This window comes from Neovison vison, chromosome X (assembly GCF_020171115.1).
Source record: "Neovison vison isolate M4711 chromosome X, ASM_NN_V1, whole genome shotgun sequence".
Lineage (NCBI taxonomy): Eukaryota > Metazoa > Chordata > Mammalia > Carnivora > Mustelidae > Neogale > Neogale vison.
In genome coordinates this window covers 70929798-70953875 of record NC_058105.1, presented here as the reverse complement: position 1 = coordinate 70953875, position 24078 = coordinate 70929798, and the positions used below count along the sequence as shown (strand labels likewise).

Here is a 24078-nt window from a genome sequence, read left to right as displayed (position 1 = left end):
TAGCCTCTGACCCCAGGACCCAGTGTAAGCTTGAGCTGCTTCTGTGGTATGGATAAAAGGGATTAATTAGTAATAAATACCTAGATGCATACATAATTTGAATTCCTTATAGAAGAATGCTTCTCCTCAGTGTTGATGGGTAAGAGGGCTTGGATTTGGGGTTCTTTCGGGACCCAGTTACTGTGCTAACATGACCCACTTGACTCCAAAGAGGGAATTTACCTGACCTGATATTAAAAAGAAAAAGAAAAACTGGACAACTAGAAAAAGAAAAACTGGACCTCTAATTTTGCTCTAGCATTTTGTCTTAAACATCTCCTGCAATAATGAATAGGCATAGAGTCTGTGAATAAAGAGAATGTAATCATGTTTTCCTTGTACCACAATCACCCCACCCCACCCCAGTCCAGCTTTTAGCATAAGGCTGGGCACACAGAAGGCTAAGAATTGGTGCTTGTTAAATGAATACCACGTGTCCAAAATTCTGATACTTTATCCTCTAGTTGCTTTTTCTAGTTATTCTCTAATTCATTCTTCAATGCCACGACCTGTGAAGGTTGCACTCGTCTCATTACTCTTCCTCTTATCTCAGAGAAACTTGTAATCTTCCCCGTCCCCTCAGATATCTTTAGTCATCTAATTCCTGAACTACCAAAACCTCTTAACTTCCTCAATTTAACCCCCACTCTTCTACTTAAACCCAAGTACACGGCTGTCACCTTAATTCATAGTGTTTTGACCACATCACTTTCTATACCTTCTTTTCATGCTCAACTACATGATTAAAACTAGCTTTGACTTCCCAAATAACAAGACTCCTACACTCCTCTTACTCCAAGCCTTTACTAAAACCCACTTTGTGTAGGAAGCCATTTCAGAACACATCGGTCAGATGAAAATACCCAACGATTGAAAATTCTTAGAGTTAAGGAAAAAAAAGTTCTGAGTTCATTCACCTCTCTGCCTGCATCACATCTTTTTGAAAGAAAATACTCTCAGGGTGCCTGGGTGACTCAGGCAATTAAGCATCTGCCTTGGGCTGAGGTTGTGATCCCAGGGTTTGGGGATGGAGCCCCACATCACATACATCATAGGACTCCCTGCTCAGCGTGGAGTCTGCTTCTCCCTCTCCCTCTGCCCCTCCCCTCAACTCCTGTTCTCCCTCACTCACTCTGCTCTCTCAAATAAATAAGTAAAAATTCTTGGGGCACCTGGGTGGCTCAGTGGGTTAAAGCCTCTGCCTTTGGCTCAGGTCATGATCCCAGGGTCCTGGGATTGGGCCCCTCATCGGGCTCTCTGCTCAGCGGAAAGCCTGCTTCCTCCTCTCTCTCTGCCTGCCTCTCTGCCTACTTGTGATCTCTGTCTGTCCAATTAAAAAAAAGAAAGTCTTAAGTAAAAAATCTTTAAAAAAGAGAATATACCTCAACTGAGGTATAAAACCTATGAAAGAAATAGTGTTCATAGATGGTATGTTGGAGGATGAGTGCATGCAAACACGTGTTTATGTACACACACAGCATATGCATATATATGTATTCACACACATACTACATTCTGCCCAAATTAGCAGAAACCCATGAGCTTAAAAACCAAATCTGCTAAATCTGACCCAAACCACAGGTATTAAGCCCTATGGCTACTTCCTATAAGCAGTTGCATTACTTCTGTGACCAAGTCAACTGGGAGTTGCAAGGATAGGTAAATATCACTACAGGCAGCTAGGATCTGTTTTTCTTTTTCTTTTTTTTTTTAACTTAAATGTAAAACTTATCACCTCAGGACACTGACCATGTTGTAAGATTTCTGCACAATACCAAGAACATACTAGACACTAAAAAAATACTATATTTACAACTTAAGCAGGAAAACAGAGGCTTGCTTCACAGTGGTTTAATATGAACAGTTGAATATGACATTGTCTGACAGAAGAATGAACATTGTATGCTGAATAAAAGCCCCGAGTCAGGATATATACACAGCAGAAATGGGGCCTCAGGCTTTCAGCATTTGTGCACAATGAAGGAAGAACTCTTAAAAAAGTCAGTAACAGAGGATACAAATCAAAAAGGCAGCAACAACACCAACATTGGGGAGGTGGGAAAGGGAGCAGAGCCTCTCTTTAGGGGCTGCTCAGCCCCTGGTACAGGCTCAGCAGCTGGAGAGCTGATCTGCCTCAGGGAACTTCAACATTCAGAAGGACTCCAAATCCCATGTCAAAATGCAATCTTAATCTCTCTGACCAGGGTCTTGTCAGACTCCATAACCTTTTCCCCAAGACCCTGTATAGAGAACGCCAATCCTTCCATGATGGAGAGTCTAAGCAGTGTCCCCACTTTTGACATGACAGCAGTTAACTTGCTCCCATCCCACCACTGGAGATGGGTATCAGGCCCCAGCAAACAAACCACTATCTTCCAAACAGAAGCCCAGGAAAGCCGCTTCAGACTCTCTCTCAGATTTGGGACATTCATACCCAGCTGCTATCGCTAGCTCAGATTCTGGGGAGAAAGCTGGAGTTCCACGGGCAAGGAGTGCAGGCAGTTCAATAACCCTGTGACCAAGCTGTGGAGGGCAGTGACAACTCTTGCCCCTGGGCCCCATTCAACAGCTCAAAGTGCTTAGAAGTCAGAGACTGTGTGGTTTGTTCATGTGCTTCTGCCTTATGGCAGCGCTAAATGGGATGGGGGGTGGAGGGAGAATGGAACGGGGAGGGTAGTAATGCCCTTCCCCACAGCTGGGAGGTACCTAGAAAATGATCCACTCCCACCCTTTAGGGAGTTACCTGGCAGTGGTGAGTTGCCCCCACCCCTCAAGCCACCAAACCTGCAAAGCCAACCTATAAGGTAGCAAGGGCTTGGGGAGGGAGAACTGCTGGCCCACACTGACTCACCTGCTGATGAGCAGAACAGGCAGCCAGAGTGGGGAGCCACAAAAGAGAGGGGCTAGACAACAAGAGTTCTCCTACTGCCCTATGGCTTTCTTCTGACTCTGAAGGAGCCATGATGAAGGGCCCAGAACACCCACACACCTTGCTCCACACAACAGACTGCTTAGACTCTAGGAGGATTTACTGCCATGGAAAGCAACGAGGGAGAGAGAAAGAAACAAAAGAAACTGTTGAGAAAACTGGGAGCAGGCCTAGAGAAAACAAGGAGAACGTCTGAGTCTCTACCACCTTCCCAAAAAGGAAAAAGTTCATGCAGGTAGGAAATGCAGGGCTGTCCCTGCTCAGCGTTCCTGGTTAAACCTAAGAGTAAGAAAATCCCCTGGACTTGCAGCATCAGTATGTGTCCAAGTGCCCCACCAGCACAAGACCCGCCCCCCCCATAAGATTAGCCTTCTGGCATGGGTAAATGCCCAAGAAATTACCTTCCAGTCCAATCCCCCCACCCGCACCCCAAGCAAAGGGCATCTGCCTGTGGTTCCCACCTCTCCTTAGAGAAGAGGATCCTAGCAGAGTGCCCACGGTGTAGTCAGGTACCAAGGAACACAATGCCAGCCAGTCTATCGGGCCAAGGGATGGGCAGTCAACTTCAGATCAAAGAGAGAGAGAGAGGCTTAGTGTAAAAACCAATGTCATTTTCAGCAGGAAAGTAGAGGGCAAGTGGTGAGAGGGGCTCCTACTGGCGCACCTTCCCAGGGACGTAGTTCCTGTCAATTGCCTCCTCCTGCAGGAACATGTGTAGGCAGCGTTCGTTCTGAGCCAGTGGGTGCCCAGCAATTCTATAAAGAGACCAAGATGGTTATCAGTAGTATTTGGGATCAGAGAGAAGTCTCGAAGCAATGGGGGCGTGGACAGGGGAGGAAGGGCCAGGTCAGCTCTTCCAGAGGTTCAAGCAACTAGAGGACAGCAACAAGGCACCATTCCAACACCAACATTACTGAGGAGAAGCAGGGGAGAAGGGTACGGTAGGGGGAAATTGCCGAACACAGCCAACATGCGATGCTTTCCCAGGCCGCAAGGCATGGGATCAGAATGCTGCTCAGTAGAATTGAGTTTTACTGTCCGGTCAGCTCACGGCACAGCTGGCATCACATCTCACTCCAGAAGAGAGAGACAAAAGCACAGAAAGACAGTGATGGCAAAAGCAGCAAGAAGAGTACCCAGGGACTTGGCTTACTTATTAATAAACTGTTCGAGGCCCTGCCTCCTTTCTTCAATGAAGGACTCCTCAAAGATCCCCTCATCTCCTCGAAAAGGGAGCTGCCGCTTCAAGGCTTTCCCAGGCAGTGGTGGTACTACAATCTGCAGGCAGATGCAAAATAGCAGCCACGTTAGAGAGGGTGAAGAGGGAATGAGAGGGTGAACCACTGTATAACCCATTTCCCATCAGGGAGGGCCTGTCTTCTCCCACTGCCAGCAACCTGCACGAACTGAGGCCATAAGGACAGTCAAGCTGACTCAGGTCAAAAGGAAACCCAACCGATTCTATGGAAGGACAGGTTTCCCACCTCAAAAGCAAAGGAAATGAACCCCAAATATTCCCCACTTTCTTTCACAATCCACCAGTATCCAGTAGCGAGGCCTTTCCTAACACTATACTTTATGGTTCCAGCACCCAGAGGAGGTAAGTTGTATGACTTACACTAGCCACTAATTCAAGTGATCCTTTTTCTTTAAAATTTGTCCTGAAACTTACCACTTTCAGGTTTCCAAGAGTATCACCCAGATCCAGTGTTTTGGGATTGGCTAGTGCTCAGTGGTTCCACTGCCTTTGACATTATATATAGATTATGATCTTGTGCCCTCTCAGCCCATGCCGATCTCCTTCTCCAAGGATCCCACACAGGGAATGGGGTCATACCTTACTATCTCGCTCCAGCTCATTTTTTAACCACTCAAAGTCACTGTAGCGCCGCCGGACACAGGACTCCTTCAGCTTGAAGATGGGTAGGTTTGTCTATAGGGAAGGAAAAGTGAGAGAAGAGAGATGGTAACTCATGTTCAGCTGGTGGTAGCCACCTGTCAGAACCACTTTGACAGGTCCCAATGATCAGAACCACTTTGACAGGTCCCAATGAAGAGATAACTCCTGTGAACCGTGTTCCTAGAACTCCTTTGAAATACCACCAGGTAAATACCAATCCTTACCACATCCAGCCTTGTCACAGTTGGTGATTAGAAGTCCCTTGCTGTTTAGAATTTATCCTATACCATGAGAGACTATGGACTCTGAAAAACAATCTGAGGGGTTTGAAGTGGCGGGGGGGTGGGAGGTTGGGGTACCAGGTGGTGGGTATTATAGAGGGCACAGCTTGCATGGAGCACTGGGTGTGGTGAAAAAATAATGAATACTGTTTTTCTGAAAATAAATAAATTGGAAAAAAAAAGAAAAAAAAAGAATTTATCCTATAAATAGATTTGAAGTTGTATGCAAATATGTATCCACAAGGGGTTTCACTGTACGTTACTTATAATAATTAATCAATGTCCATCAATAGGTAATTGGTGACATATATTATGATATGCCTATACAGTGGAACTATTGTACAGCTATGAAAAGACTGTGAAATATATCAGCCAGTCTGGAAACATATTAAGCATTAAAAATCAAGGTACAGAATAGTACATACAGCTTGCCTCTATTTTTTTTTTCTGCTTGGTTTTAAAAAGGGATATGTATATTTACCCAAAGAAAATAAAAACACTAATTCAAAAAATGTATGCAACCCTTCATTTACTGAAGCATTACTTACAATAGCCAAAATAAGGAAGCAACCCAAGTGTCCATCAAAAGATGAATGGATAAAGATGTGCTACACACACACACACACACTACTCAGCCATAAAAACAGTGAGATCTTGCCACTTGCAGCAACATGGATAGACCTAGAGGGTATTACACTCAGTGAAATGAGTCGGACAGAGAAAGACAAATACCATTTAATTCATTTATATGTGTAATCTAAATAACAAAAGGCAGAAACAGACCCATGAATACAGAGGATAAACTGTAGGTTGCCAGAGGGGAGGTGGGTGGAGCTAAGGGCAAAATGGGTAAAAGGGAGTGGGAAATACAGGCTTCCAGTTATGAAATGAGTTAAGTCAGAAGAATAACAGCATAGGGAATATAGTCAATGGTATTATAACAGTAGGGAATGGGGACAGATGCTAGCTATACTTGTGGTGAGGATAGTGTCGTGTATAAACCTGCCAAATCACTATGCTGAATACCTGAAACTAATGTAATTGTGTCAACTATACTTCAGTTAAAAAGGGGATATTGTGGGGCACCTGTGTGGCTCAGTTGAACATCGGACTCCTGATCTTGGCTCAGGTCTTGATCTCACAGTTTTGAGTTTCAGCCCCATGTTGGGCTCCACGCTGGGTGTGGAGCCTGCTTTAAAAAGGGGGGTTATGGGGCGCCTGGGTGGCTCAGTGGGTTAAAGCCTCGGCCTTCGGCTCAGATCATGATCCCAGGGTCCTGGGATCGAGCCCCGCATCGGGCTCTCTGCTCAGCAGGGGGCCTGCTTCCTCCTCTCTCTCTGCCTGCCTCTCTGCCTACTTGTGATCTCTGTCTGTCAAATAAATAAATAAAATCTTTAAAAAGGGGGGTTATATATATGTGTATATATTCATATTTATGAATAAAATGTTTATTCATAATAATAGTGATTGATTTTGGAGTATAAGACTAAACAACTGGAATGGGTGGGAGGGCCACATTTTTCACTGAACAATTTGAATTTATCACATGCATGTATCACATTTTCAACTGAAACGTGAATTTAAGTTCCCTGTAAAGAACAAGAGAAAAGCACCTCCAAGGTATGCCTTCCTCAGCTTTTCCCATCCAAATCCTCTCCATTCTACAAGTCCCAGATCAAGACCCATTTCACCTAGGAAATCTTTCCTGAGAACAACAGCTTAATTTACTGGTCTCCCTCTCCTCTACACTCCTATGACATTTATATAAGTAGTGCCTGATGCACTATTGTTTTATGCGTCATGTTAGTTTTGCTACTTAACTAAACTCTAATCTCACTGAAATCAGGAGCTGTGACTACTTTTGCATTGCCCTAAATGCAGACTGTGCAAGTTACTCAGTAATACTCTATTAATAGAGGCCCTATGTATCTGTTTACCCTCTCTTTGTCTAGAAAGTAAGCAAAAGTAGCAATCACATTAAGTTGCCTTATCATCACCTGCTCCCTGACATAAATCAGCGTATTCCTACATCTTATTCATTGCTAATTTTCCCAAGGCTCTAATGGCAACATGAACTACCAACAAACAAAAAGCCCCGATCCTCACCTCCTGTCTACAAGTTCTAAATAGAAATGGCCAACCACCAACCACACGTATTAATACTGACTATATTTCCACCAGCCAATTTGTATCAGCAGATGGAAATAAAAAGAACTAGGTTCTCTCCTTTCTCTACAACTGCCTCAGGGCAGGAAAAGAGTATCTTCTAGCTATGCTAGTGCTTCACATAGTCCTCACTACATCATGCTTTTGTAGTCCTCATGTCTGGAAATTGTCTTTTCAGGGTCCAGTTCTAGGTAGAGGTAATCAAAAGCTAAATAACTAACCAACTTATATTAGTTACAACTCTACCCAAGATCAAGTCCCAGGATATCAGTAAGTTGAAGGAGAGTGAGATACAATTAAGTATTTTATTACAATCTATTCTTTTGGAGAATAAAAAAAAAACCTGGAAACAGTGGTTTCTTTAGAAAAAAGGAACCTCTGGAGGGGCAGAGAAAGAGAGGAAGGCTTAGTTTTTACAGTATATTTTTTTGGGTATCTTTTGAATTTCATACCATGTGCATGTATGAACCATTCAAAACAAACCATTATAGAGAGCATTCTCAGAATCCTGCAAGAAATCTGCATGGGTATTAAATCATCACATGGTACACCTTAAACTTATACAATATTTTATGTCAATAACTTCTCAATAAAGCTGGGAGGGTAGCATCATCCTGCAAGAAAAAAAAAAGTGCTTTGGTATCACGTGATTCTAGGTTTCCACCAGACTTCATTACAAATACTGTGATCCCCAAATGGTAGAACCTTAACTAGTACAGAAGCCAACAGAAGGACCAAAGAAAAGAGGAAAAATGCTGAGTAGATTCTTCCAAGACACAGTGAAACCACCCACTGCCATTTTGTGGACTTCCTCCTTTGACTCACAAAAATCCTATTCTTCCTCTAGCCCCACAGGATGATGACAATAATGACCTTTTATCTCAGCACCTAGCCATCTAAGGAAGGGGCTAGTGTGTACTAAGTAAGTCTCCCAGGCCCAACCTATAAATCATATGAGGTAGAGAGGATTGTGTAGTACAGGATACAGAGAGTCCTTTAGCACTGATCAACACAAAGTCAAGGGAAAGGAGAGAAAGAAACAAAGTTCAAGTCCATAGGACAGCTGACATTTGAAAGTTCCACACACATCATGTGAAGCCACCAGGAAACCTCTCCAGACTCCTCATTTCTTGGGAGGGTAGGAGGGGGGAATTCTTTCCTGAGCAAAATAAAAGAGAACAGCTTCAGAAATATTTACCTATTATACAAAGAAGGAAAAAAGTCAGTGCCATCTGTTTCTACCATACACAATGCCTAACTCCCAAAGCCCATTCGTTGAGTCTCATGCTTCCTATAATGCCTACTATGATGGAACACCTAAAATGGCAATTAAAAACCAGTTATTTCAACTTTTCTCCAAAACTGAATTCAGTGAAAAAGCCTAGATAGCCAAACAAATTAACATCAACAATACAAAATAACTCAAACCCACAGAACTAGGAACTGCCATCAACCCTATTATCATTGTACAATTAAATAAAAACTGTGAAAAGGACAGATTATAAGCTTAATGGGTAAAAAAAAATTGCACACTACTGTTTTGCAACTAAGCACTGCCAAAGAGACTAAAGTGTAGGGATAAGAGTATGATGAGCTTTGGGGTCAGACAGACATGGGTTCAAATCCCAGCCTCACTTATTAGCTATAGGTACTTGGAAAGTTACTAAAACTGCATTCCTCCTCAGTTTCCTACCTGTAAAATGTCATTTTTTTCTAAGATGTAGAAAGTAAAACCTGGTTCAGTGCCTGGCACATAATAGGCACTACATGAACAGTCTGTGTTGTTATTAGAATGCCTTAAGAAAAGAGCTATTTCAGGGCGCCTGGGTGGCTCTGTTGGTTAAGTGTCCGATTCTTGACTTTGGCTCAGGTCATGATCTCAGGGTCTTGAGATCAAGCCCCAGGTTGGGCTCCACAATCAGTGTGGAATCTGCTTGGGACTCTCTTCTTCCTTTCCCTCTTCCCCTCCCCACTAGGCACCCACATGTACATCTCTCTCTCTCTCTCTCTCAGATAAATAAATCTAAATAAAGAAAGCTATTTCATTCATAGTCCCTAAGGCTCTTGGGTAATACATGGAGACATTGTCTCTAAAATCCCACAGTAGAGAATCCTTACACTGAACAAGTTATGCCCAGGCTTCCTCAGGTCATTAAGTTTTCTACTACTAACAGTTTCCAGCTTTTATTATATTTTCAGGGATCTCACTTCCATTCTTCCCCAAATATAGATAAAGGCAAGTTTTTCTCAGTTTTTGCTTCGATTTTCTTTCTTCAGTTTGGACTTTGCCAAACTTGGAATTTGGAGATCATCATTTCTCAATTAAATTTCAAAGCCAAGGCAGGAGACACACTCTCTCATTTAATTAATTCATTCATTCAAAAATGAAAGCACATACACTCTTTTAGGTCTTCAAATGCTGTTTGAGCAGCATGCTGTCCATAGAGAATATTCTGGCCCTCTAGTCTGAGAAAAAAAAAACATAAGGAAAATTAGAAAATGGTTCTCCAACTTTTTTTGCCTGTAACCACTTCAACTGGGCAAAAAAGCTTGCCACTACTGTATCTGCACATTCCATCCTTGCAGTGTGGACTAAGAACTAGAGAATAAAGTCCTCTGCAGTGCACATTGGAAGAAGCCACTCCTGGGGCAGTCCTGAAATGTCGTATATTACATTAACCACAGACCACGGTCTTAACCCAAAAAGTTAATCTAGAACAGAAAGGGCAAATGGCCATATGTATATAGAAAGCCCAAATGAGAATCAATACTGAAACAAACATCCTGGATACTTCAAATCTAAAGGATCAGCACAGGAGGAGAGCACCAACTGACAATCCACCAATGCCAGTGCAACGCCAGGCTTCACCATGAGACACAGCATGGGGTACCTGAGAAAACTTAAACACAAAACATTTCTCTCCTTCAGATGCTAATTCTACACAAGTCTGGGGAGCACTCAAACTCAAAGAGACTCCCCTTATTTCTGCTCTACCAAGCCCACTGTCTCCCTTTCCTGGAGTCTACCTTCCCTATGATCCGGAATTTGCCTAACTCCATCATCTCAGGGAGACCTCATTAGGAAGAAATCGGGCGTCCTGCCCTCCCTCTTCAGACTGACTTCCCACAACCTAGTTCAGTTATGGGACCCAGCGATATATCACCTTGGCTTTCCATCCCCCCAGCCCTCTGCCACTCTTCCTTCCCTCCTTCTGTCGCTACAGTCAGGATTCCTATTTCCTTTTATTCCTCACTGCAATCTTCTCCATCGTCCCCACCCTATCCAGCCATACTTCACTTCTTGCTCACTAGGTACTTATTTTGCCGCACCCCACTCCGATGTCCCCCTCAGGAGTTTTCCGTATCCTAGGGCCACAACCTAGTCTGGAGACCTCTCTCCAAACCTAGGAAGCCCCTAACCCCCAAATGACCCCCTCCAAGCGTCTTGGCCCACGTTAGTCGTCCCCATGGCAGCCCCCCTCCGTCCTCCGCGCCCTCCCCGCCCAGCCGCCAGGTCCTCCCTCAGCTGTCTCCCTCACCCCGTGACTCACCCGCATGCGAACCTCATAGGTGGTGAAGCGCGCGCGGCCCACGCCCACCGTCTGTGGATTAAAGATGTCGATCTCCAGGAAGTTACTTGGCGGTCCGTAAGCGTCGGTCAGGTCCTGCGGCTTCGAGTTAAGGCGCCGAGTGTCAGCCACTGCCGTGTCCGACATCTTTCCGAAGGAGAGACCGGGACCGGGGAAAGGGGTGGGGGGAACAGAGGCCGGAGGCAGGAGCGCGCACAGCCCCTCCCGTTTGCAAAATAACCAGCCAACCCACAAACGACGGCGCCGCGCACGCGCGCCCACGCACGCACGCACGCACGCGCACGTCCCTTGGCCTCAGGCCCCGCACCCTGAATAGCGACCACGCTGAGGGCTGTGAGTCCCGGTCGTCGGAGACCTCATTCAGGCTTCCGGGTGGTGTTTGCGGCCACCCGGGAACCTGCATTTCTGATACTCGGCACCTTGTATCCTGGGAAGCCCTACAGGCCGAGTCCGCCAATCGCTGCTCCCCAACTCAAGAACCAGGTCTCGTACCGTGTATCTATCGGCTGCGGGCAGTGCCCCGCAAACTGGGACCTTGCAGTGGTAGGCCGAAGCCCCGTGACCTGAATAAGTCAAGGTTTTGCGCGAAAATAGAAGGGTGTTCTCCAGAGGGTGGGGTTCCAACAATAACACTATGAATCTAAAACGCAGCTCTGCCACTTGGGCCGCTGGTGGTTTCAGTTCGCTCCACATGTAGCAAAGCATTCAGCACTATGGTGCCAGGGAAGCACTGAGGGTGGGGTAAATGTGATTGCTCTTTCTCACTTTTCAGGAAAATTGGGGCATATCTTCATCCTCCACTTGTTACCACATAAAGCTAACCCCAGGTGTGCTCAGATATTATATTAGCAAATTAAGGGCATTTATCTCATACCTCTGTCTCTGCAGAACTCCACAGACTTGACACTGCTCGGAGGTTGCTTGCCCAAATGGAGAGAGAATATGTGTCTAAATGAGAAAATATCTATAGACATGTTGGTGTTTATGTGACTAATTTACACATAGCCCACATGAAGGGTGGTGATTTTAGGTCATCCTTTCTCTTTCCTGCACCTGTCTCTTCTGCTATTTCCCATGTCACTGATGCCTGAAATCCTTTGGACAGAATACAAGGCCCTCTAATTTCACAGTTACTTAATTCAATTTAACGATATCTACCAAGCAACCACTTCTTACGTTCCAGGCACCGAGCTAACACTAACAACCTAACAACCTAGAGTTGAATAATGGGGTCTCTGCCCTCAAAGAGCTAACATTCTTTACTGAAAGAATGGGAGACAAGTAAATAAAACTAATGACAAATACAAAATAAGTGAGTGTTCAAAGCAGCACATAGGACATAAATAATTGGAGGAATTAGGGAAGTCTTCTGGAGGAGGAAACATCTGACTTGAGATGTGAAAAGACGTGGAAACGGGAAAAGGCAATTTCTTGCAGAGGGAATAGCGTGTGCAAAGCCATCACTATAAAAAACAGCATATTTTTAGGCAAGTGTTACCCATTCCCATTGCGTAAAGAAAGTGCTTGGAGGGCGCCTGGGTGGCTCAGTGGGTTAAGCCGCTGCCTTCCGCTCAGGTCATGATCTCGGGGTCCTGGGATCGAGTCCCGCATAGGGCTCTCTGCTCAGCGGGGAGCCTGCTTCCTCCTCTCTCTCTGCCTGCCTCTGCCTGTTTGTGATCTCTGTCTGTCAAATAAATAAATAAAATCTTAAAAAAAAAAAAAAAAAAAAAGAAAGTGCTTGGAGAGGCACACTGTCTGGGGACAGGCAATGAGGGTGATCCTTTTTTATTAAGCAAAGAATCTCCGGCTTTATGAAGTATGTGATAGGAAGCCACTGAAGGATTTTTTTAAAGGTTTTATTTATCTGAGAGTGAGAACATGCACAAGTACAAGTGGGAGGCAAGAGGCAGAAGGAGAGGGACAAGCAGGATCCTCAGTGAACAGGGAGCCCCACGTGAGACTCGATCCCAGGACCCTGGAATTGTGACCTGAGCCGAAGACATGCTTAACGAACTTAGCCATGCAGGCACCCCGACACTGAAGGATTTTTAACAGGAAAAAAGACACGATCAGGAATTCCTGGGTGGCTCAGTCAGTTAAGCGTCTGCCTTTGGCTCAGGTCATGATCCCAGTGCCCTACGGAGTCCCTGTGGGGGAAAAAAATCCTTGCTCAGCGGGGAGTCTGCTTTTCCCTCTGCCTGCAGCTCTCTTTCTGACAAATAAATAAATAAAAACTGAGAAAAAGAGACATGATCATCAAATTTTTGTGTTAGAAGCATTGTTTTTCAGGCAACATGAAAGATGTATTTGAATTGAATGAAACTGATTATGAGAGTATCGACAATATGAGTTGGAATCAGGTGGTGATAGTGGGAATGAAGAAAAGGAAAGAGACAGGACTGAGATTGAGGAAACAGGTAAAACTCATCTGATTAAATATGGTACTAGTAGGGCGCCTGGGTGGCTCAGTGGGTTAAGCTGCTGCCTTCGGCTCAGGTCATGATCTCAGGGTCCTGGGATCGAGTCCCGCATCAGGCTCTCTGCTCAGCAGGGAGCCTGCTTCCTCCTCTCTCTGCCTGCCTCTCTGCCTGCTTGTGATCTCTCTCTGTCAAATAAATAAATAAAATCTTTAAAAAAAATATGGTACTAGTAGAGAATACTGCTTAAGCATGTATGTGAGCTAGGGACTTAAGCTGCCTGGGGTTTGAATCCCTGCTTCCTAGCTCTATGGCCTTGAGCAAGTTACCCAGTTTTCCTCATCTGTAAAATAGAAATGATAAGACTTAAAGCCACCTTTGGGGCTTTTGTGAGAATTAAATGAAACAAAATATGTGCGAATAGTAAGTGCTCAGTAACTATTAGCTGTTATTACTATTTGAGGGGAGAGGAAAGAAAATGAAAATGACTCCTAGATTTCTGATTTAGGTAACTAGTTGGATGCTGGTACCACCGGTCAAAATTGGAGTTACTCAAAGAAGAGTAATTTTGGGAGGAAAGACTATGAGTTCCATTAAGAAAAATCTGGGGTGGGGTGGCTGGCTGGCTCAGTGGGTTAAACCTCTGCCTTCAGCTCAGGCCATGATCCAAGGGTCCTGGGATCGAGCCCCACAACAAGCTGTCAGTGGGGATCCTGCTTCCTCCTCTCTCTGCCTGCCTCTCTGCCTGCTTGTGATCTCTGTCTGACTTGTGAGCTCTATCTGTGAAATAAATAAAATCTTTAAAAAAAAAGAAAAGAAAAATCTGGGGTGTCTGTACATTCCCAGGTTGGAGATGTCTAGCAAGCCGCTGGAAATACTGGCCTGGAGCTTGAGGGTGGGGGAAGGGTAAGAGAAAGAGATTTGGGAGTCGTTAGCATACAGTGCAGAAAGAAAAATGTGAAGAGGCAAGAGCAGAAGATTTGAAAATTGGTGAAGCAGGAGTGTCTGGGTGTCTCAGTCAGTTAAGCGTCTGTCTTTGGCTCTGGTCATGATCCCAGGGTCCTGGAATCAAGTCCCACATCATGCTCCCCACTCAGCAGGGAGTCTGTTTCTCCCTCTGCCCCTTCTCCCCGACTTGTGCTCGCTCTTTCTTTCTCTCAAATAAATAAATAAAATGTTTTTTTTTTAATTGGTGAAAGCAGGCAGTGTTGATGAGAGTGTAAATCCATGCAGTTTTTCTAGGAGGCAAATTGGCAGTATGAATTGAAAAAAACTTTGACCTCAAGAAACTTGTAATACTGGTTGTCTCTGGAGAATAGGAGTCAGGGATGGTGGGAGAGTTGTTTTTCATTTTCATTGCATTTGTGTTTAAGTATTTTTGTATTTAAAGAAAATTTTTAATGTTATTTACAGAAACTGATGACTCAAAAATTTCACTTCCAATCATTTATCCTGAGAAAATAATCAGTCACATAAAGATACCAATATATGGAGCTTGTCTTTAAGAGTGCATAATTGTCATTTTTACGTAATGGAATTTTTTTTAAAGATTTTATTTATTTATTTGACAGAGATCACAAGTAGGCAGAGAGGCAGGCAGAGAGAGAGGGGGAAGCAGGCTCCCCGCTGAGCAGAGAGCCCGATGTGGGGCTCGATCCCAGGACCCTGGGATCATGACCTGAGCCGAAAGCAGAGGCTTTAACCCACTGAGCCACCCAGGCACCCCTGGAATAATTTTGTAGCCATTTTTTTTCTAGCTTGCAAATGGGTTTATATGGTGAGTCTCACATAGGAGTAGTGGGTCCTATATTTTACAGACTTTGTATCTCAGTCACTTCCTATATAAAACAGTCTTTTGTATAAATGGCCAAATTCAGGGTTCTCTTTTATAGCCATTTAAAATGATGTTTTTTACTCACTGATATGGAATGATGCCCACGAAAAAGGGAAAAAAAAACTGGTAGTATATATTGTGATGTGAGACCACCGGATATGATATATATATAGTTCTTTTTTAAAGATTTTATTTATTTGACAGAGAGATCACAAGTAGGCAGAGAGGCAAGCAGAGAGAGAGAGGGGGAAGCGGGGGAAGCAGGCTCCCTGCTAAGCAGACAGCCCAATGTGGGACTCGATCCCAGGACCCTGAAATCATGAGCTGAAGGCAGAGGCTTTAACCCACTGAGCCACCCAGGTGCCCCAATATATATAATTCTTAAAGACTGGAAGGATATAAATCAAAAGGTTAGTAGTGGTTATCTCTTTGTGGTGAGGTTTCAGTTGGAATTTATGTTTTTATTTATAATTTTCTAAAGGGTCTGATTTTTAAATATGAACATATATTTTTTTAATCAGAAAAAAGAATTTCCATTTGCAAAAAAATATTAAAGTGTAGGCACAGGAAGAGAAACTTGTGAAGGAGACCAGGAAGAAATAATCTGAGAAGCAGAATGAGAACCAGGTGACAATAGTGATCTTAAGGGGAGGGATAAGGAATTTTCCAAAAGGAGCAAGCAAGTAGGTAGTTACAGTGTTTAATACAGTGCAACGGTCAAGTAATATAAGGCCTGGGAACCGTCCACTACATTTGACAACTGCTTAAATGAGAGCAGTTTCAGTGGAGCATGAGGGATAGAGCCCAGATGCCTGTGGACTGAGAATCCGATCAGAGCTGGAGAAGTGGAAATGTTTAGTAGAGACTATTCTTTTGAGAAGCTGGCTAAGAAGGAAATGTGGTAGCTAGAGGGCAATGCGCTGTTAAAAAACGGTTTGTTTATTTAAAGGGAGAAGAGACTTGAATATGTTTAACAGCTGGGGGAGAGGGATTTCATACAAAGTGGGAAGTTGAATATACAGGTAAGTGAAGGCTTAAAATCAAACAGTCTTAGGAAACTTGTACAAGTTAAATTCATAATAAGGTGTAAATACATGGTCTTTTCTCTAAAGAGAAAGACTTGATGGTGGGGGGAGAGTAGAAGGTACTGGGCTAATTAAATCCTGTGCAGTAATAACAGATAACAGCTGTTACCAGCTGGCGCACGAGCACATGCACACACAAACACACACATTTTTTTTGCTTTTCATGAGAGGCACAGAGCTTCACAGTTACCAAGTGATGTTGAACAAGGCACAGTTATCCTCTGTACCTTAATCATCACACCAAGAAAAAGAAATAGCCCAGTCAAATGTCTTGGCAAGCAGGTGACATCAAAACTCAATGTGAGGGCGCCTGGGTGGCTCAGTGGGTTAAGCCGCTGCCTTCGGCTCAGGTCATGATCTCAGGGTCCTGGGATCGAGGCCCGCATCGGGCTCTCTGCTCAGCAGGAAGCCTGCTTCTCTCTCTCTGCCTGCCTCTCCATCTACTTGTGATTTCTCTCTGTCAAATAAATAAATAAAATCTTAAAAAAAAAAAAACTCAATGTGAGCAATATCCATTTTTCTCTCTTTCGGGTTTCGCCAGGAGGGCAGACTGGGGTGGGGGTGGGGGACACAAAGGACAGAGATTTAGGATCCTTAAATTGGAAGAAATCTTATTTGTTCATCCTCCTGCCCATTATTGTACCTTAATCAAATGCCTATCCATGTTTCTGCTCATAAATTTTTCCAAAGGGAGATTGCACAATCTCCAAGTCTGTATTATGCAATCATACTGACAAGAAGTTCTCTCTAGTCTTTATTCAGACTGTCCCAAGGAAACAGCAAATCAAAAGCCCTTATAATTCGGGGTGTTTGTGTTCTTGGGAACACGGGTCTGGAACTGCAAGGAGGGCGTAGGGGGAACGCCTGAGTGGAAAAGAAGCAATGCAGTGAAGAAAACCAGAGAACAGCACTCATGACGCACAATTTGTACTTCGGGGAATGTGGATCCAGAGTTTAGCCGCCTTTCTGTAGAGCCCTGCTCTCTTTCCACACACACCTATCTAGCTGTCCACTAACATTATTGACTTCTCCCCCTCCAGATGTTCATTTAGCCCTAAGTTCACCTGGCGCCTCCCTATGGGCTAAGTCTCTACTTTATTTATTTATCTTTAGGTTTTTTTTTTAAGATTATTTATTTATTTATTTGACAAAGAGAGCAAGATCACAAGTAGGCAGAGAGGCAGGCAGAGGGAGAGGGGGATGCAGGCTCTGCTGAGCAGAGAACCTGATGTGAGGCTCGATACCAGGACCCTGAGACCATGACCTGAGCCGAAGGCAGAAGCTTAACCCACTGAACCACGCAGGCGCCCCATAAGTCTCTACTTTAAATCCCTTCTGAGAGTTGTCAGTTTCCTCGCTATGTTGACAAAGTGTTCTTGAAATACTCAGCTTGTCTACTTAAGTTGGTGATTTTATTTATTTTACTAAAGTCTCTCTGGATCACCTAGGGGTGAGGGCAGTTTGGGGGAAAATGAGGAGGCCTCAGTGTGTGAGCATCTGACAGGTTTATCCAAGGTTGCCAAAGACAATGCTTTAGCCAGCATGGGTCTGTCCTCCAGCTTCTGTACAGATGTTTGCTAATCATATAATGAATTATCCAGCAACAATAAGGCCTGGAAAGATAATCATGTTGCTGTTAGTTAGCCTTCTTCCCTTAATAAACGCTAACATTTATCGAGCACTTAAGTGCCAGGCACTCTTTTTAAAGTATTTTAGATATTTTAACTCTTATAATCCTCAAAACAAGCCTATGACATAAGTACTATCTTTATATCTGCATTTCATTTATGATGCCCAGACAGATTAAGTAACTTGCCCCCAAATCACACAGCTAATATTGTGGTAGATAATAAGCTAATAAGTGGTAGAGTAAGGATTTGTACCCAGATAGCCTGGTTTTGGAGCCCAGGTCTTTAACCAGCCTCTCGAAAAAGAATCTTCTAGCCCTGTATGGCACCACAAAGGGAATAATATGAAAAAAAATTAGAAAAGGAAAAAGGAGAGAAAGAGAAAAAGTGCATACGGTGGGAAGGGCTAGAATGTCACTAATAACTGCTCAGTAACATTCTGATGTAAGCTCCTACTTCTGTTGTTCTTCATCTGCTTGGTCTTTAGCTTGAAAGTTTTTATGTTGAATTCTATTTTCTTATAACTATGAGAACTTCAAGTCTATTTAATACCTGCCCATCCTTCAAAGCCAACTGCATATCCTACCTCCTCCATAAAGTCTCTGTATCTATCCAGTCTACAGTAAATTTTAAAGTTGTTACAGACTTATTTTTTTATAGACTCATTGTCTGTAATGTCCATTTGGCTCTGAGTTGCATTCTTAATTAGCCTTGTGTCCATTTATGTCTCATCTTACCAAACATACTGTAAACTCCCTAAGGGAAGAGACTAAAACTTCTATTTCTCTTGCATCTTGCATCCCCCATAATGCCTAACACAGTGTCTTGCAACTAATAGACAGAGTAAATATTTGTTGGTTGACCGAATGATTGAAAAATGTCAGAGTCTGTATCAAATCTTGGTTAACCTATGCACCATTTAGTGAAGAACTATGCACTTAATGTGTACTCAGTAAACATTAACAATGATTACAAAATCATTCAAGAAGTCTTTACGGAGTTTCTACAGTATCTAGAGAACAGTGCCATGAGGATAGAAATGAAATAAATGAACACAGCCTCTACCTTTGAAGAGTTTAGATTAGTTTTCTCTTATTATATCAATGCATACTGTCTTCCTTCTCTGAATTCTTGCTGCATTTGAAATCAGGATTAGCAATCATTCACTTGATGTCCCCCCCCAATTTAATTGTGAGCTCCTTGAAGGAAATGTATAACACTGTGCTGGGAATATAACAGAATCATAGAATTGAAAGGGACATTAGAGCTTTCTCTATTGTCAAATTTCCCATCCAGCACAAGAATCCCTTTTGCAACAGCCCTGATCCAGCTTTTATTTAATTGTATGCTCCCAGTATCAGGAATTAACCTATATAGGAAACACAGAAGAAAGATCAGTTTCAGGGGCTAGATAATGAGTTGGGTTTTTGACTACGTGCAGTTTAATGAGATTGTTAGGCAACCAGGTAGAGACAAATAGCTGAAATTCAAGTCTCAATCTCAGGAGAGAGGTCAGGGCTGAAGATAGAGATTTAGGAGTCTTGGCATGCATGTATGTTGCAGTTGAAACACTAAGATTGAGTAAGACTGCCAAGGACAAGAGAAGAAAGCCACCAAGGACAAAGTCTCTGAGAATGCTTCTACCCGGAAAATGAGGGGAAAAAAATCAATGAGGTGGAAGAACTGGAAGACAAATGAGGGAGTTGTAAGGAGAGACTGGTCACCAGAGTCAAAGGAGGATGGAGCAGTGAAGTTGGAGAGGATAAGACTGATACATTTATTTGATCTGGTAATTAAGAAGACAGACCTTTGGGGCACCTGGGTGGCTAAGTCTTTTAAACATCTGCCTTCAGCTCAGGTCATGATTCCAGGGTCCTGGGAGCAAGCCATGTGACCAGCGACTGGCTCCCTGCTTGGCAGGGACTCCCTCTCCTTTTGCCTACTGCTCCCCCTGCTTGTGCTTTCTCTCCCTCTCTGTCTGTCAAATAAATCTTTAAAAAAGGAGAAGAAGAAGAAGAAGACAATGACAGACCTTTGATAACCCTAAAGAGAGCAGTCTAAGTGAAGTAGGTTCTATTTTTACTTAACTCTTGTTGCCTCTAATGTCTGGCACAATGCCTGGCTTAATGCATACTTGTTGAATAACCAAATGAATAGATGGATGAATTGTAGTTCCAGCCAAAAACAGGAGGTGATGGGGAAAAGGGAAAAAGTAAACAAGTTACCCTTTTTTTACCTAAAGAGAAGATGAGTGATAATTTAGAGAAATGTTATGGTGAAAAAGACAGAAGTTGAGGGCTATGATTTTCCCCCCAAAATATGAAGTAAGCTCATCTAAGAATCTCTCACAGGTTCCACTCTCAGTCTGATGGAGTAAACAGATAGCAACTATAAACTCTGAATAAAATACACACACACACACACACACACGAATGCACACGCATGCACACATGCATGCACACACCCCTGAAAATTCCAGACAGTGAATAAAAGCAGGTAGTTATTGGAGGAGGTTGGAACAAGGGAATAGCTTAGGACAAGTTTCCCATTTTTATGGCTTTAGCCTAAGGGCAGACAGCAGTCACCAGCTACACCACTAAAACTACATTAGGAGAACCTCATCTTTCTACCCTGAAGAACCAGAGAACTGGGCCTGAGGCAATCACAGTGTCTAGGAAGTGAGGGAATATTTCAGAAAGAGATCATGAGAAAAGGAACACTAAATTATCTGTATGAATTCTTTCCAAGATTTATCCTGAACCACACATGCATAGATAGGGCAGGCTCAAAGCAACTTCCATCCACGACTAAAACAAACAGAACTGATACTTAAGCTGCCACCCATGACAGGCAAGGCAGAGATTTCAGTTAGGCTCTAACCAATCTAATCGCCTACGGAAACAAATACATCCACACTCTTCAGAGGAATGTAACAACATAACAACATTCAGAGTCTCCACAACATAACATTCACAAAGTCCTGGAAGCCCTGTAAAATTACTCAATATATAAAGAATCAGGAAAATGTGACCCATTATTAGGGCAAGGACAATTGTTGTAAGCTTACCCTGAGATGATGATGCTTGATGAGGAGAGAAAAATATCCCAGTGATGAATGAAAAGATAGGAAACTTCAGCAGAAAGATAGAAAATATTAAAAAGAACTAAATAGAAATTTTAGAACTGAAAAACAATATCTGAAATAAAAAATCAACTAGATGGACTTAAAAGCAGAGTTAGATTGCAGAGGAAGGAGTCTGTGAACTTGAAGATATAGTAATAGAAAGTATCTAACCTGAAGATGAGAGGGGATTGAAAAAAGTGCACAGAGGGTGCCTGGGTGGCTCAGCTGGTTAAGCAACTACCTTTGGCTCAGGTCATGATCCTAGAGTCCCGGGATCAAGTCCTGAGTCACTGAGCAGGGAGTCTGCTTCTACCTCTGACCTTCCCCGCCTCATGCTTGCTCTCTCTTATTCTCTCTTTCTCTCAAATGAATAAATAAAGTCTTTTTTAAAAAAGTGCATGGAATCTTGAAGACCTGTGGGACAATATACGAGATTTCAAATTATGTTGTGGAACAACATAAAAGGTTAGATTCCCTGAAGAAGGGGAAAGAGAGAATGGGGTCAGAAACCTTATTAGAAGAAATAATGGTTGAACAATTCCCAAATTTTGCAAAACAGAACAAAAACAAAAAGGCCCACATACATTTACAGATTCAAGCTCAGCAAAGCCCAAGCAGGATAAATATGGAGAAGACTGCACATATGTGCAACATAGTCAAGCTGCTGATAACCAAAGATCAAGAGAAAATCTTGAGAGCAGTGAGAGAGGAAAAAAATGCATACTTTAATCATTATAATGATTCCAAGAGCAATGGACATAATCTCTGTTATGATTCCAATAGCAATGGACTTCTCCCCATAAACTATGGATGCTAAAAGACAGTAGAAAATGTGTGTAAGTTGCTGGGGGGAGCATCACTGTCAGCCAGAATTCTATGTTCAGTAAAAATATTCTTCAAGAGCAAAGGCAAAATAAAGACATCTTCAGGTAAAAAAGAGTCTGTCTCATGTTTATAAGCCTTTATTCTTGGTGTTCCCTATGTTTAGCACACACCGTTTCTGCTCCAGTCCCTTCCCTATCTTCAGCTTGCCTCATAGAATCCATCCTAATTCCCAAGTCCAAGTTTGATGCTCCTCTTTTATACACTGATAGCCCCTCATATTTCCACAATCTTAGTATTTATCCTGCGGTATGTAATTACTTGTTTAAGTACCCATGAACTCCACTAGACTACGTGCTTTGTGAGGGCAAGCATTTTGTTTTTCTATCCCTGGTATGGAATAGGCCCTCAATGAGTATTTACTGACTAAAGGGGAAAAAATGTCTGATTCCAAAGTATTTTTTCCTTTCTACCACACGAGGCTGTTATCATGGAGAGAAACATCCTGACACTACTTACTATCAGATTCACTTACTATACTTTCTTAAACTTTACAGGGAAATATACTTTCTCTGAAAAACGGCAGCTCTCATTGAACTATCATTAGCTTATCATTACATGGGCAGTCACTGTTTGAGGACAATCTATATGTACTTAACATAGATCCTTGGCAATGAATGCTTGCGAAAATCCTTGTTTTAATACTACTTCAACAAATGGCTGGCAATATGGACATGATTAAACTTTGGTACATCCAACTGAAAGAATATTATGCAGATTATAAAATCATATTTATCAACCTATGTAATCATTTGAAAATATCCTTATATATGGGTCGCCTGGGTGGCTCAGTCATTAAGCGTCTGCCTTCAGCTCAGGTCATGATCCCAGGGTCCTGGAATCGAGCCCCGCATCGGGCTCCCTGCTCCACAGGAAACCTGCTTCTCCCTCTCCCACTCCCCCTGCTTGTGTTCCCTCTCTAGCTATGTCTCTCTCTGTGTCAAATAAATAAATAAAATCTTTAAAAAAATATATCCTTATATGTTAGGTGGGGGGGGTGAAAGGCCAAAATACAAAATTATATGTATAGTGTGATTATGACAATATCTTTTTTTAAAAAATCTACATAGAATGGGGCACCTGACTGGCTTAGTCAGTAGAGTGTGCAACTCTTGATCTTGGGGTCCTGATTTCGAGCCCCACATTGACAGTAGAATTTACTTTAAAAAAAAATCTATGGCTTTCTGCCCTTGGATGCCAGGAAGTAAGTATGGTTAAAATCTCCTCTCCCACTGCCATCATGTTCTAAGTCAGAGCCTCGCAAAGAGCCCGAACTGCTGTGAAAGCTCTTCATTCGATGTTTGAGCCTTGAAACGACCGATGAGAGTCTGAGGAGCCACTTTGAGCGATGGGGAACACTTACGGACTGTGTGGTAATGAGAGATCCGAACACCAAGCGCTCCAGAGACTTTGGGTTTGTCACGTATGCCCCTGTGTAGGAGGTAGAGGCAGCCATGAATGCAAGACCACACAAGGTGGATGGAAGAGTTGTGGAACCAGAGAGGGCTGTCTCAAGAGAAGATTCTCACAGACCTGGTGCCCACTTAATTGTGGACAAGATTTTTGTTGGTGGTATTAAGGAAGACACTGAAGAACATCATCTAAGAGATTCTTTTGAACAGTAGGGGAAAATCGAAGTGATTGAGATCATGACTGACCAAGGCAATGGCAAAAAGAGAGGTTTTGCTTTTGTAACATTTGATGACCATGACTCTGTAGACAAGATTGTCATTCAAAAATACCATACTGTGAATGGCCACAACTATGAAGTAAGGAAAGCCCTATCTAAGCAAGAGATGGCTAGTGCTTCATCCAGCCAGAGAGGGTGAAGTGGTTCTGGAAACTTCAGTGGCGGTGATGGAGGTAATTTTGGTGTGGATGACAAATTTGATGGTGGAGGGAACTTCAGTGGGCGAGGTGGCTTTGGTGGCAGTCGGGGCCGTGGTGGTTACGGTGGCAGTGGGGATGGCTGTAACAGATTTGGTAATGATGGAAGCAACTTTGGAGGTGGTGGAAGCTATAATGATTTTGGCAATTACAACAATCAATCCTCAAATTTTGGACCCATGAAAGGAAGAAATTTTGAAGGAAGAAGCTCAGGTTCCTGTGATGGCAGACGCCAATACTTGGCCAAACCATGAAACCAAGGTGTTATGGCGGTTCCAGCAGCAGCGGTAGTTATGGAAGTGGCAGAAGGTTTTAA

General features: G+C 43.1%; 1 protein-coding gene and 1 pseudogene across 1 annotated transcript; one reads left to right on the top strand and one right to left on the bottom strand.

The window, feature by feature from the left end:
• Positions 1-1875: 1875 nt before the first annotated feature.
• On the bottom strand, positions 1876-11146 carry SNX12 (sorting nexin 12). The gene is made up of 4 exons (XM_044235117.1): positions 10867-11146; positions 4806-4901; positions 4122-4246; positions 1876-3723 (listed from the first exon to the last, which is right to left on the bottom strand). The coding sequence occupies exons 1-4, from the start codon at positions 11029-11031 to the stop codon at positions 3621-3623; spliced, it is 489 nt and encodes a 162-aa protein (XP_044091052.1). The 5' UTR covers positions 11032-11146; the 3' UTR covers positions 1876-3620.
• Positions 11147-13199: 2053 nt separating this feature from the next.
• Positions 13200-24078, top strand: LOC122896612 (annotated as a pseudogene).

Bases quoted from the DNA above. Each gene is read 5' to 3' on its own strand.
- SNX12 (XM_044235117.1), bottom strand. From the start codon at position 11,031: ATGTCGGACACGGCAGTGGCTGACACTCGGCGCCTTAACTCGAAGCCG. The intron at 4,247-4,805 runs GTATGACCCCAT...ATCTGCCTGCAG, and splicing joins AGCTGGAGCGAGATAGTAAG to ATTGTAGTACCACCACTGCC. The intron at 3,724-4,121 runs GTAAGCCAAGTC...GTCTCTTTATAG, and splicing joins CTCGAACAGTTTATTAATAA to AATTGCTGGGCACCCACTGG.